The sequence below is a fragment of the Oncorhynchus gorbuscha genome, linkage group LG14, assembly GCF_021184085.1.
Source record: "Oncorhynchus gorbuscha isolate QuinsamMale2020 ecotype Even-year linkage group LG14, OgorEven_v1.0, whole genome shotgun sequence".
Taxonomy (NCBI): domain Eukaryota; kingdom Metazoa; phylum Chordata; class Actinopteri; order Salmoniformes; family Salmonidae; genus Oncorhynchus; species Oncorhynchus gorbuscha.
In genome coordinates this window covers 49110547-49122888 of record NC_060186.1, presented here as the reverse complement: position 1 = coordinate 49122888, position 12342 = coordinate 49110547, and the positions used below count along the sequence as shown (strand labels likewise).

Genomic DNA, 12342 nt, shown 5'->3' with positions numbered 1-12342 from the left:
TCTCCCAAAAATGTATGGCTATTCACCAACATTTTGGCATCACTGTGCCTTCCTCCGGGTGTAATATAAATAGTAAAGTATAGATACCCACAAAACAACTTAAGTAGTACTTTCAAATATGTTTACTTAAGTACTTTACACCACTGCCAATGTATAGTCCATGTAAAAAACCTGTCTGATTAGGGTGAATAATATCCGACAATACCTTTTAAATTCTAAGTGCTATGCATTTTGCTAGAATTTTTGCATGACAACACTGAAGTGTAAGCAGCCTCCAATCTTTGAAACCGACTGGATTATTATATTTACCACTTGGTTACTGTTTCAGGAATAATGAAATCAGACCTTCTTGTTGAGTATCTGATAACCTACCATTTTTATAGGAATGTTTAAAACATATTAATAATGGTCCTCTGAGTACATCAACAAAGGTTTGGTATACCTCAACTGGTATGTCATCCAGCCCTGGAGTTTTCCCGGACTTAAAGGCTTTAATAGCATCAAGAAGTTCCTCCTCTGTAATGTGGCCTTCACATGAGTCTACAGCTGTTAATTTTACATTAATAGAGAAAAAAAATCAATAGAATTAACTTTGGTTAGTGGAGATGGAGGAGACTGAAATGAAAACATATGCTTAAAGTACTTTGCTTCTTCTTTCAAAATATTATTTCATGAATCATGGATGACTCCGTAATTAGTTTCAGTAAATCATTTTTGGTAGCATTTCTATGTTGAAGATTAAAAAAGAGTATGGGACATTTTTCTCCATATTCCATCCAGTTTGCTTTATTTTTAAAAATATATTACATTTGATCTTTCTTGAATTAGACCATTTCCTTTTGTTTTTCCCCAAACTTATTCTGTCTCTATGGTACAGTTGTAGTATTTCTTTTGTTAATATGTACTCTTTGACCTAAATTGCCTTTGTTTTAGAGATGAGCATAGAATTGCATGGCCTCTAAAGGCACATTTAAAAGTGGTTCTAAATATACTTAAGTATCACAAGTAAATGTAATTGCTAAAATATACTTAAGTAATCAAAGTAAAAGTATAAATCATTTCAAACCCCTTATATTAAGCAGATCTGATGGCACGATTGTTTTCTAAATTACAGATTACAGATAGCCAGGAGCACACTCCAATTACAGATAGTCAGGGGCACACTCCAACACTAAGCCATCATCGACAAACAAAGCATTTGAGTTTAGTGAGTCCACTAGATCAGATGCAGTAGGGATAACCGGGGATTTTCTCGGGATAAGTGTGTGAATTGTCCTGTTAAGCATTTAATTTTTTTTTTTTTTTTTTTTTAATGTAACACTAACTTTTCGGTGTCAGGGAAAATGTATGGAGTAAAGAGTACATTATTTTCTTTAGGAATGCAGTGAACTAAAAGTAAAAGATGTCAAAAATATAAATTAGTAAAGTACAGATACCCCCCAAAAATCTACTTAAGTAGTACTTTAAAGTATTTTTACTTAAGTAATTTACACCACTGTCCCTGATTAGTGGGGAACAATGAAAACACGCAGTGGAACTCAGGTCTAGAGTTGTGTGTGAGGGTATCACCCAAAGGTGTCGTCTGTTGAAGAGGGTCAAAGCTATATTTGTATTTTAACGTGTTGCATATGAAAGAGTTAAAATAATGCTGCTGTTGCTGCCGTTCCATTTCTGATTCCAGTTCAGGATATGACGCCTGAGTTGACAGCTTCAAACGTTCATAGGCGGGTGTGTTGTCGGTTTTCGGTGTGGTTTTAGCTCTTTTTGTCAGACGAAAATAAATGTAATTAACGTTATTTTTTGTTGTTGCCATTTTTAAACGCTTGACTCGATTTGTTTCAGTCTTTGGGTGCGGTTCTACACTTTTTGTGTCGTATCTTTGTTTTGTACATCAATGCAACAGGTGGGTGTAGCTAGCAAACTAGCATGCTAAAGAAGTTTGGGAGTTAGTTTGTAGTTGCTAATTTGACATGAAATGTGTTTTTATGTGCCAGTAACGTTATGAAACAAATACTTCTGATAGTTTTATTGCTGGTATTTTCTAAATTGTGATATTCGTTCCTTCATCTGAAACGTGTTAGTTAACAAACTAGGCAAGTTATGCTAAGCTAACAATCCGATATCATTCAACTCCCTGTCACAGCTGGCATCTTCATGTCCGTCTTGTGCCATTTAATGTTTTGTTTTACAGGATCTCTGTTGTCATGCCTTCTGGGGAGAACTGCATTATAACATCACAAAAAACATCACTTTAATCTAATAAAATGTTCATCTCTCTAGAATGAGTCTGCATGAGATCAATGAAAACGTGAAACTTGCTCGAGAGTACGCTTTGCTTGGGAACTACAGTTCTGCTATTGTTTGTTATCGGGGAGTACTTGAACAAATCAAGAAATACCTTTTCACAGTACGGGACAGTAGCTTCCAACAGAAATGGCAACAGGTAAAATCTATGACATTAGTCATTGTTAAACCTAAGTTTGTTTGATTGGAACAGAGTTTTGGTCAGCAAATGTGCCTTTCTAATGTTGCTATTGACATCTCTTTACAGGTATGGCAAGAGATAAACGAAGAAAACAACCAGGTTCAAGAAATAATGACAACTCTAGAAAGTTTTCAACTGGAGACCACCCCATCCAAACCACCAAGTAATCAAGATGACATTAATGACATATGGCCTGTGCAAGTAGAGCGCAGGTACAGCATGGACTCCTTTCACACATATTTATATTCTAGTGTATATATTTAGAGACCCAGTCATTAATTTACTTGGAAAATATATTCAAGTTGTTTTCATGTCTTTGCATTAGTATCTGGATGGTGGTTTGCACTTTGGTTACTAAGAGGGGAGAATAAGCTGTTTGTCTGAAGAAAATAACTTAATGATCCAGTCATATGAGTGAGATTAGTGCTCAGAGTGCCTGGTAGTGGCCTGCTCTTTCAGCACTCACAAAGGTACCCACTTGATGTCCAAATGTCATCTTTTAAGATACTTTTAGGTTCAGCTAGTTTGTATTATTTGGAGTGCTTAGGCTGATTGATGTACTATTCCCTTCTTTCCTTAAAGAGCCTCTCCTCTTCCGGTTAGGAGGCCCCCGGTTCCCTACAAAGACAGTAAACCACACAACAACCGCCTGAGTGTGGCCGGTGTGCGGGCTCAGCATCGCCAGTCACCACGTGGGGCCAATGGGGACCGAGCCAAACCTTTGAAGGGCAAGGAAAAAAAAGAGCCCCCAGCCAAACCAAAAGACGACAAGGTAAATGACAATGTACCATCAAGGGCGCAAATAGGGACTGAAAGATTCTTTGTTACACCCTTACATAATACACACATAGACCACTCCTACCACAAGGAGGATTATCTTTTCATTGTAAACGCACAAAAATATAAAGGTTCAACTTTATAGATGATCACTGTCCCAGGGAAAATGTCTAATGCTTTGCCTGGCATTACCCAACCTTAACTTGAAAGCTATTTGCACTGTTGACCAAACATTGTTCACTCTGTTTACCTAAAATCATCATCACCACCTTGTCAGTCTGGTTCCTGGAATAGAGTGAGCCTCTGCTACACAGTGAGCCCCCTCAGGGCTGACAATCTTCCTGTATGTTTGCCTTGCAGAACAAAGCTGAAGTCTCAGAGAAAGAGGTGAAGCGGTTTGACGGACAAGGATATGACAAAGACCTTATTGAGGCCCTGGAGAGAGACATCATTTCACAGAACCCCAATGTCAAATGGTATGTTTGACTGGCTATCAATTAACCTCCCTGAACAGCTATCATTAACCTCCAGGATTATCCTAAAAATATAACGTATGTTTCTCGTTGTAAGAGTTGTCTAACAGGAAATATGTTTCCCCCCAATGCCTATAGGGATGATATTGCAGACTTGGAAGAAGCAAAAAAGCTTTTGAAAGAAGCTGTTGTGCTACCTATGTGGATGCCAGAGTTTTTCAAAGGAATACGAAGACCATGGAAGGTATACATCGAAGCCTGAGGCCCACTCGATTTATATATTATTTGGATTGGTTGATATGATGCCTTGCTAATATGTGGTGTATCCATGTGCAATATTTTCTTAGGGTGTGCTTATGGTGGGTCCTCCAGGCACAGGAAAGACTCTTCTGGCCAAAGCCGTTGCCACAGAGTGCAGAACCACATTCTTTAACGTCTCGTCTTCTACTCTCACTTCCAAGTACAGAGGGGAGTCTGAAAAACTAGTCCGCATTCTATTTGAAATGGTAAGGTTCTGCCTCATCAGCTCCTCTGCCCATGCAGTACATTTTTCTTCCTGAAAGAGAGAACCGGCGGCATCATATTACGAAAATGTGAAAAGGCTGTTTTTGAGGTGTGGCTCTTCAGTGTTTAATTTTCTCCTCTGAACAGGCCAGGTTCTATGCCCCCACCACCATATTCATTGATGAGATTGACTCCATATGCAGCCGCAGAGGAACGTCAGAGGAACATGAGGCTAGCCGGCGGGTGAAGGCAGAGCTGCTGGTCCAGATGGATGGTACAGTAACAGCAGCCACTCTGCTTAATTGGGAGGCCAAATTAATTAAATCAAATCAAAGTTTGGCACATGCGCCGAATACAACAGGTGTAGACCTTACTGTGAAATGCTTACTTACAGGCTCTAACCAATAGTGCAAAAAAGTTATTAAGTGAACAATAGGTAGGTAAAGAAATAAAACAGTAAAAAGACATGCTATATACAGTAGCGAGGCTACATACAGACACTGGTTAGTCAGGCTGATTGAGGTAGTATGTACATGTAGATATGGTTAAAGTGACTGCATATATGATGAACAGAGTAGCAGTAGCGTAAAAGAGGGGCTGGTGGATGGGACATAATGCAGATATCCCAGTTAGCCAATGTGCGGGAGCACTGGTTGGTCGGCCCAATTGCGGTAGTATGTACATGAATGTATAGTTAAAGTGACTATGCATATATGATGAACGGAGTAGCAGCAGCAGAAAAAGAGGGGTTGGGGGGGGGAGCACACAATGCGGAGTCCAGGTAGTCATTTAATTACCTGTTCAAGAGTCTTATGGCTTGGTGGTAAACTGAGAATACTTTTTGTCCTAGAATTGGCACTCCGGTACTGCTTGCTATGCGGTAGTTGAAAGAAAAGTGTATGGCTGGGGTCTTTGACCATTTTTAGGGCCTTCCTCTGACACTGCATGGTGTAGAGGTCCTGGATGGCCGGCAGCTTAGCCCCAGTGATGTACAGGGCCGTACGCACTACCCTCTGTAGTGCCTTGCGGTCAGATGCCGAGCAATTGCCGTACCAGGCAGTGATGCAACCAGTCAGGATGCGCTCAATGTTGCAGCTGTAGAACCTTTTGAGGATCTCAGGACCCATGACAAATCTTTTCAGTCTCCTGAGGGGGAATAGGTTTTGTCGTGCACTCTTCACGACTGTCTTGGTGTGTTTGGAGGGGACTGAGCACGCACTCCTGGGGCGCTCAAGTGTTGAGGATCAGCGTGGCGGATGTGTTGCTACCTACCCTCACCACCTGGGGGTGATCCAGTTGCAGAGGTAGGTATTTAGTCCCAGGATCCTTAGCGTAGTGATAAGCTTTGAGGGCACTATGGTTTTGAACGCTGAGCTGTAGTCAATGAATAGCATTCTCACATAAGTGTTCCTTTTGTCCAGGTAGGAAAGGGCAGTGTGGAGTGCAATAGAGATTGCATCATCTGTGGATCTGATTGGGCGGTATGTAAATTGGAGTGGGTCTAGGGTTTCTGGGATAATGGTGTTGATGTGAGCCATTACCAGCCTTTCAAAGCACTTCATGGCTATGGACGTGAGTGCTACGGGTCTGTAGTCATTTAGGCAGGTTGCCTTTGTGTTCTTCGGCACAGGGACTATGGTGGTCTGCTTGAAGCATGTTGTTATTACAGACTCAATCAGGGACATGTTGAAAATGTCAGTGAAGACACCTGCCAGTTGGTCAGCACATGCCTGGAGCATGCGTCCTGGTAATCCGTCTGGCCCCGCAGCCTTATATATGTTGACCTGTTTAAAGGTCTTACTCACGTCGGCTACGGAGAGCGTGATCACACAGTCTTGCGGAACAGCTGGTGCTCTCATGCTTGCCTCGAAACGAGCATAGAAGTTATTTAGCTCGTCTGGTAGGCTCGTGTCACTGGGCAGTTCATGGCTGTGCTTCCCTTTGTAGTTTGTAATAGTTTGCAAGCCCTACCACATAAGATGAGCGTCGGAGCCGGTGTAGTACGATTCAATGTTAGCCCTGTATTGATACTTTGCCTGTTTGATGGTTCGTCGCAGGGCATAGCAGGATTTTTTTGTAAGCTTCCTGTTTAGAGTCCCGCACCTTGAAAGCAGCAGCTCTACCCTTCAGCTCAGTGCGAATGTTGCCTGTAATCTATGGCTTCTTGTTGCGGTATGTACGTACAGTCACGGTGGGTACGACGTCCTCGATGCACTTATTGATAAAGCCAGTGACTGATGTGGTGTACTGCTCAAAGCCATCGGAAGAATCCCGGAACATGTTCCAGTCTGTGATAGGAAAACAGTCCTGTAGTTTAGCATCTGCTTCATCTGACCACTTTTTATAGACAGTCACTGGTGCATGCACGACTGGTACATGCACTATTCATGTCTCTACAACAATGTTTATTGCCCAATAGATTGTACCCCAAATACATAGCAGTGATAATATCGATTTGATTGTTTATGGGATTTTATGCTGTTTAGGTGTGGGAGGAGCATCAGATAATGAGGATCCCTCTAAGATGGTGATGGTGCTGGCAGCCACTAACTTTCCCTGGGACATCGATGAGGCTCTGAGGAGACGTCTGGAGAAGAGAATCTACATCCCTCTGCCTTCAGGTCAACAATCATTGGAACACAGTTTTCCTGAAATATATATATTTATGTTCACAATGGTGTGACTATGGCTTGTTTTCTCTGCAGCCAAGGGCAGAGTGGAGCTGCTGAGGATCAACTTAAAGGAGCTGGAGCTGGCCAATGATGTGGATATGGCAAAGATAGCAGAGCAGAGTGAGGGCTACTCAGGAGCAGACATCACCAATGTGTGCAGGTAAGGCCTTCTCTTTTCAGGTTTAGTTTTTTTTTTAAGTGAACAAAAACCAGTCATAAATAAACGCTTGCGTATTTGTTCAAATACAATAATTCAGCTATCACTGATTTGAAAACGAGATGCCTCTTAAATTAGGAAATACTGGTGAAATGAACCACTCTTCACCTTATGTGATATGAGAGTAAAGTCAGGTGTGTTCCACTGCCTTTAGTAAACTGTGTCCATTACATCTGTAGGGACGCCTCTCTGATGGCCATGCGGCGAAGGATCGAGGGGCTGACGCCAGAGGAGATCCGTAACATTTCCAGAGCTGAGATGCACATGCCAACCACCATGGAGGACTTTGAGTCTTCTCTGAAGAAAGTGTCCAAGTCTGTATCAGCGTCCGATCTAGAGAAGTATGAGAAGTGGATTGAAGAGTTTGGCTCCTGCTGAGAGTTAATCAGGAAGCCTGTAGGGGATTTGGTGGGATGCTCAGTTGATATTCTGGGAACAATTAATTTAACTGTAATGGTTTCCCTTTATTTGTAAATTATTTATCATAGGCTAGGTGATGCGAAATGCCTTAAAGTAGGGTAACCATGCACCTAAGTAAGCTGTTCTATAAAGGCCCAGGAGTGCTGGAACAAAGACTGTTGAAAACCAAATGATTCTCTGATTTGTGTTTTATTATAGCTCAATTTACACTAGTAGATTAGCTGTTAAGTTAGTTCATTCATTTGCACTACCAGGTCTCATGACAGCAAAATCTATGGTCCTTTCTATTTCAATTTAACTCCTTTGCTACCAAAGTATCCAGTGTCTTTGGGTTTTATCAGATGTGCTACTGCTATCAGTTAATCAAAGATACACTACCAGGAAACATTTTTTATGACCTTGATTTAATTTCTAAATATGTATTTAGGGAACCAACTGGTTCTACCCACATTTTGTGGATGTGAATTTATATACCAATCATAGAACACTAACCATGTCTTAATAAAGCTATAAAAGTCAAATATTACTTGCATTGACAAGGCTTCCATGTGCTTTATTTGCATGTAACCTGGCTGTATTGTGTAGCGTGAATGTCACAAACATTACAGAAACACATTTATTGAGCAGCATTTGGGAATTCAATGTAGTTTGATTAGAATGAAAATACATTATGCACACAAGTCATGCTCCCATGCTTCAGTACAACACAAGACTGAAATGGAATTGAGGCACCATAGAAGCAACAAAGGTAAAATAACTTGCGTTCTTCACCCATTCACTGAAGTTCAAATCGGCATGCAGTTTTCTATGAAGCGGTTTCTGTGACCAACTGCATTCACTACTAGGGCCTCTCCTGCAAGAAAGTCAATGTGCCAAGGCCCCATTCAATGCCATGCATACGTCAACCAGGAGCCTAGCCTTGAATCACATTGATACAATTATATTTTGGTCATGCCTTTGAGGCAAACCAGCCAATATGCTACTGGGAGAAGAGTAGGTCTGACTAACTATATTGAGACAAGATGCGCTTTATAAAAAAAGGTCAGTGTCACCATTTTCATTAATTGCAAAGAACATCCGTTAACCATATTCAGTTCAAATGCATACAAACAGGCATTAAAGCAGCTGGGGCTTATTCTGTGAGTGCAATGTTTCCAGAGTGAACATAATTGGAATGTAAAGACTGGAAATGAATCTCTTCTCCAGTTCATGTCCATGCTATAGTTTCTAGGTCTCTGCTCTCTGTCACAGAAGATAAAGTGAATATGCCCCAGAGGTCGTGCCACTGTAGGAACTGTCTTCTCGAACAATTGAAATGGTTAAATTTCATATTTGATCATTATTCTGCACTCCTTATGGGTGCAAGACTAGGCCTTCCTGTCCATTTTATGAACTTTACCGCAGCCAAGAGTCGATCTTAGTCAAAATGCAATAGCAACATTCAATATTTTTTTTCAGTTTTTGATCCTTTTACAATGAATGTATAGGTGAGGCCTTGACATATGTACTGGCTCAAAAAAACAGTAAAAGCTGTTTGTCTTGCATGCAGACAAACCAAATCCTCAGTTCAATCCTCCAGTCAGAATGATAAAATATGAACTGAGCAATAACTAAATAAACCAATAAGAAATCGATATTAACGTGTATTTACATTTGTCATTTAGCAGACGCTTTTATCCAGAGCGACTTACATGAGCAATTAGGGTTACGTGCCTTGCCCAAGGGAACATTGGCATATTCACAGTCAGCTCGGGGATTCAAACCAGCGACCTTTCAGGTTACTGGCCCAACACTTCACCGCTAGGCTACCTGTATATCCAAACTTCTTAAAGTAATATTGTAACTTGAGGTAACACAATCATATTAAAAGTAACAGTGTGCAGTAGGTAGCTAGGTCCATAAGTATGATCTGCTTGCAGTATTAACAGACTCATGTTTTGAGTAGAGGGTATAAAGCAAATAATGTGTATGCAATGCATGTTTAAGTGCTACAAAAAGATTATGGTTTCTCTAACCACATAATGCCTCGTCAACAGCTGCAATCAGACTCACTCCACTTCATCAGTCTTCAGTTTTAATTTAAGGCTTTTTCCTCTGCCTCTATTTCAATGTTCTCTAGCAGGGTGTGTTTCTCATCTTCAGGCATCAGAGTCACAGGATTTAAATGGAAAATTCCCCTAGAGGAAAAAAGTACAACATTAATTTTCCTAGTAAAAATCACTTAAAAGGGGACAATCAGCAGTGCTACTTACAATTTTAAACTTCAATCATTAATATATGTAACCATTGATTCTTGAAAAAGATGTGCTTAGTTCAGCTGTCGTGCCCTATCAGAACCCAAAGTATACTCCAATGTTTGGTTCAAACTAATTTTGATAGCATTAGCATGGATGTTCAGTCCTTGCATCCATACCTTTGTCTATGAATTTGAGTGTGGTTACATTTCTCCAGCCATCCATCAGCTTTTTACCAAAACAGGGGTGGGGAAAACACTTGTTTCTACTGCTGATTGCCACATTAAGAAAAGATGCGACTGATGTGCCTCAAATGGTCTTGGCAGTAAGGTGTGGTCAATGACAAATCCTGCATACTGACCTGGCAATGTTTAATTCTACAACAATCATGTAAGCAGGCACAACAGGACCTATGTGAAAACATACTTGTGTTCACATGTTGGGAAGAGCATGTCCAGGATCTTGACAATGACCGCTGACCCAACCACACCAATCACCACCACCCACATGATCAAGAAGAACAGGGGCAAGGACTCAGACCAGAAGCGTCGCAGGCGGTCCCTCACCTCCTCCACCCATCGACACATGGCCTGCAAACAGATTCAAGCTTCAAAGCACATTCCGAGCACATTCTAGAAAATGTATTTTGTGGATTTGATTTGGATCCGATTTCCAATTTACTTACACTGTAAGAGGAGATGGATTCTTTGAGCGGTGCCTCTGTCCGCATTTCATCCGACAGCCCTCTCAAGTCATCATCCTCATCATTGTTATCATACAGCAAGTCTGGGTCCATGCGGAGGGGAGTCTCTGGGAGCTTGCCTGGGGCAGCAATCTCCTCCTGGGTGGTGTCAGCATGCTTCAGAGGGTAATGAATGGTGGTATGGGACATCACTTGGTCTTCAGCTGAGCAGAAGGAAGTGGAACATTACCGTTCACAAACTAATTTAGGAACACTACTTTAGTAATGGAATTGAGATAACTTGTCCTTTTCATGTAAAAGTACGAGAACGAAAATAGTTATTCTTGCATACTTTTTTTAGGATTTGTTGGATCTGTGATGACCACATCATTTTCCCTTGGGATCCTGAAGATCTCACTGTGTCCAATGGGGTAGGTGTTGGTATACTGAGCAAGCTTCTGGAAATTGGGGCTCATCAGTATCTTCACTTCGCACATTTCTGGCTGCTGGACCTAAGTGATAGAAAAGGACACAAAAGCCATAAGATCACAGATTTACCATCATTGTACCACCCACCATGGTGAAAATATGATCCTTTAGCTGTGACAAATATCCTAACACAATTATTTTATTGTCCTTTTCTCCATCAAGTAACTTGACCTTTTTCCCCTCCATCTCAATGACCTCGCTGAACACCTGGAGAGCCACCACCTCTTCTGAATCACTCCACAGGCGATTCTGGCTCACCATCACCCGGGTGACAGTGGACACATAGTCACCAGATTCAAATTCACTGGTTCCATTGATGGTATCCACTGTAAACAGAGTAGAAAGCTGTATTAATCAGGTGCATAATGCAGTTCTGTAAGCAGCAGAAGCATTTTCACTACTCACACAGCAAGGCCTGGCAGTTCAACCTAGTCACCCCTGACAACTCCACCGGGATGTCATTGATGAGCACCTGTTCTTCATCCACTGAAATATTCAGGTTGATCTGAAAAGGTAAAATGTATTGATTTAATTATGTTATTATCCAATACGCTTATTAATAGACAACTTCAGAGTATTATAGCTTACCTGCAAGTTGTTGGACTCCTGCACCTGTGTGTCATCCAATGTCCCTGCTGTCACATTGATCAGAATGCTTTCCTGTGTGAGAATCATGAATGGGAAAGAGGAACATGATATACACATTAGCTAGCTAGGTAAATAACATTATTCACCAAAACATCAGGACCAGTGAGAGTGACACTTCAGGGCAAAACATAAACATTAGCTAGTTAGCTAGCTGCAGTGAGTCAGACAGCAACAAAGGTAACGTTAGCATCATTAGCCAGCTAGTTACCTACCAATATTAGATGACTCGCTGCATTCAGCACAGTAGGTAAACATAGTTAAGACTCACGTTACCTTGCTGATTTGACTAGCTAACAGTTGACGTTATCTAGACTAGTTTATTTTTATTTTAAAAAATTGTATAGCTATCTAGTCTAGTACCGTGGTAAATTTGTCTCCTACCGTGTTCAACTGTCGAGGTGCAGACTCAGCTAAAATAAACGACATAAACAGAAAAAATAGAGAATAACTTGATGTTCGTTTCATCGCCATCTTCTAGCGGTCGTTGAAAAATATTTTGTAGGAAACTTATTTTCAATCTGATCAAAGGAAACAACAACACGGTCGTCACCAGTTACCACGGCCACAAAGTCATAAACTCCGCCTATTTCTATGATTTATATTCTTAAAATGTGATTTTAAACCTAATCCTTAACTTAATCACGTGGCTAACCTTATACCCAACCCCAACCTTAAAATAAGACAACAACAAAAATATTTTTGTTTTCGTACATTTTTACCATATAGACGTTCTGACTTTGT

At 40.9% G+C, this 12342-nt stretch overlaps 2 protein-coding genes across 6 annotated transcripts; one reads left to right on the top strand and one right to left on the bottom strand.

The window, feature by feature from the left end:
* Window positions 1–1510: 1510 nt before the first annotated feature.
* On the top strand, window positions 1511–8081 carry LOC123995020 (katanin p60 ATPase-containing subunit A1). Of its 5 annotated transcripts, XM_046298240.1 has the most exons (12): window positions 1513–1728; window positions 1843–1903; window positions 2281–2443; window positions 2552–2697; window positions 3068–3257; window positions 3623–3738; window positions 3874–3979; window positions 4083–4241; window positions 4387–4513; window positions 6726–6860; window positions 6945–7071; window positions 7308–8081. In XM_046298240.1, the coding sequence occupies exons 3-12, from the start codon at window positions 2282–2284 to the stop codon at window positions 7504–7506; spliced, it is 1467 nt and encodes a 488-aa protein (XP_046154196.1). In that variant the 5' UTR covers window positions 1513–1728; window positions 1843–1903; window position 2281; the 3' UTR covers window positions 7507–8081. The 5 variants fall into 5 exon arrangements, with proteins under 5 accessions (XP_046154197.1, XP_046154196.1, XP_046154195.1 ...); XM_046298241.1 differs by having other exon boundaries at window positions 1511–1903; window positions 3089–3257; XM_046298239.1 differs by having other exon boundaries at window positions 1513–1903.
* On the bottom strand, window positions 8081–12298 carry LOC123995022 (glycoprotein integral membrane protein 1-like). Its single transcript, XM_046298246.1, has 8 exons — window positions 11983–12298; window positions 11542–11613; window positions 11359–11458; window positions 11125–11279; window positions 10817–10976; window positions 10468–10688; window positions 10209–10372; window positions 8081–9725 (listed from the first exon to the last, which is right to left on the bottom strand). The coding sequence occupies exons 1-8, from the start codon at window positions 12070–12072 to the stop codon at window positions 9623–9625; spliced, it is 1065 nt and encodes a 354-aa protein (XP_046154202.1). The 5' UTR covers window positions 12073–12298; the 3' UTR covers window positions 8081–9622.
* Between the last annotated feature and the right edge of the window lie 44 nt (window positions 12299–12342).

Coding starts and splice junctions, on each gene's coding strand:
- LOC123995020 (XM_046298240.1), top strand. CDS start 2,282: ATGAGTCTGCATGAGATCAATGAAAACGTGAAACTTGCTCGAGAGTAC. Junction 2,698..3,067: donor CCTGTGCAAGTAGAGCGCAG/GTACAGCATGGA, acceptor CTTTCCTTAAAG/AGCCTCTCCTCTTCCGGTTA. Junction 3,258..3,622: donor CCAAACCAAAAGACGACAAG/GTAAATGACAAT, acceptor TTTGCCTTGCAG/AACAAAGCTGAAGTCTCAGA.
- LOC123995022 (XM_046298246.1), bottom strand. CDS start 12,072: ATGGCGATGAAACGAACATCAAGTTATTCTCTATTTTTTCTGTTTATG. Junction 11,280..11,358: donor GAACTGCCAGGCCTTGCTGT/GTGAGTAGTGAA, acceptor CTCTGTTTACAG/TGGATACCATCAATGGAACC. Junction 10,977..11,124: donor TTGAGATGGAGGGGAAAAAG/GTCAAGTTACTT, acceptor TCTATCACTTAG/GTCCAGCAGCCAGAAATGTG.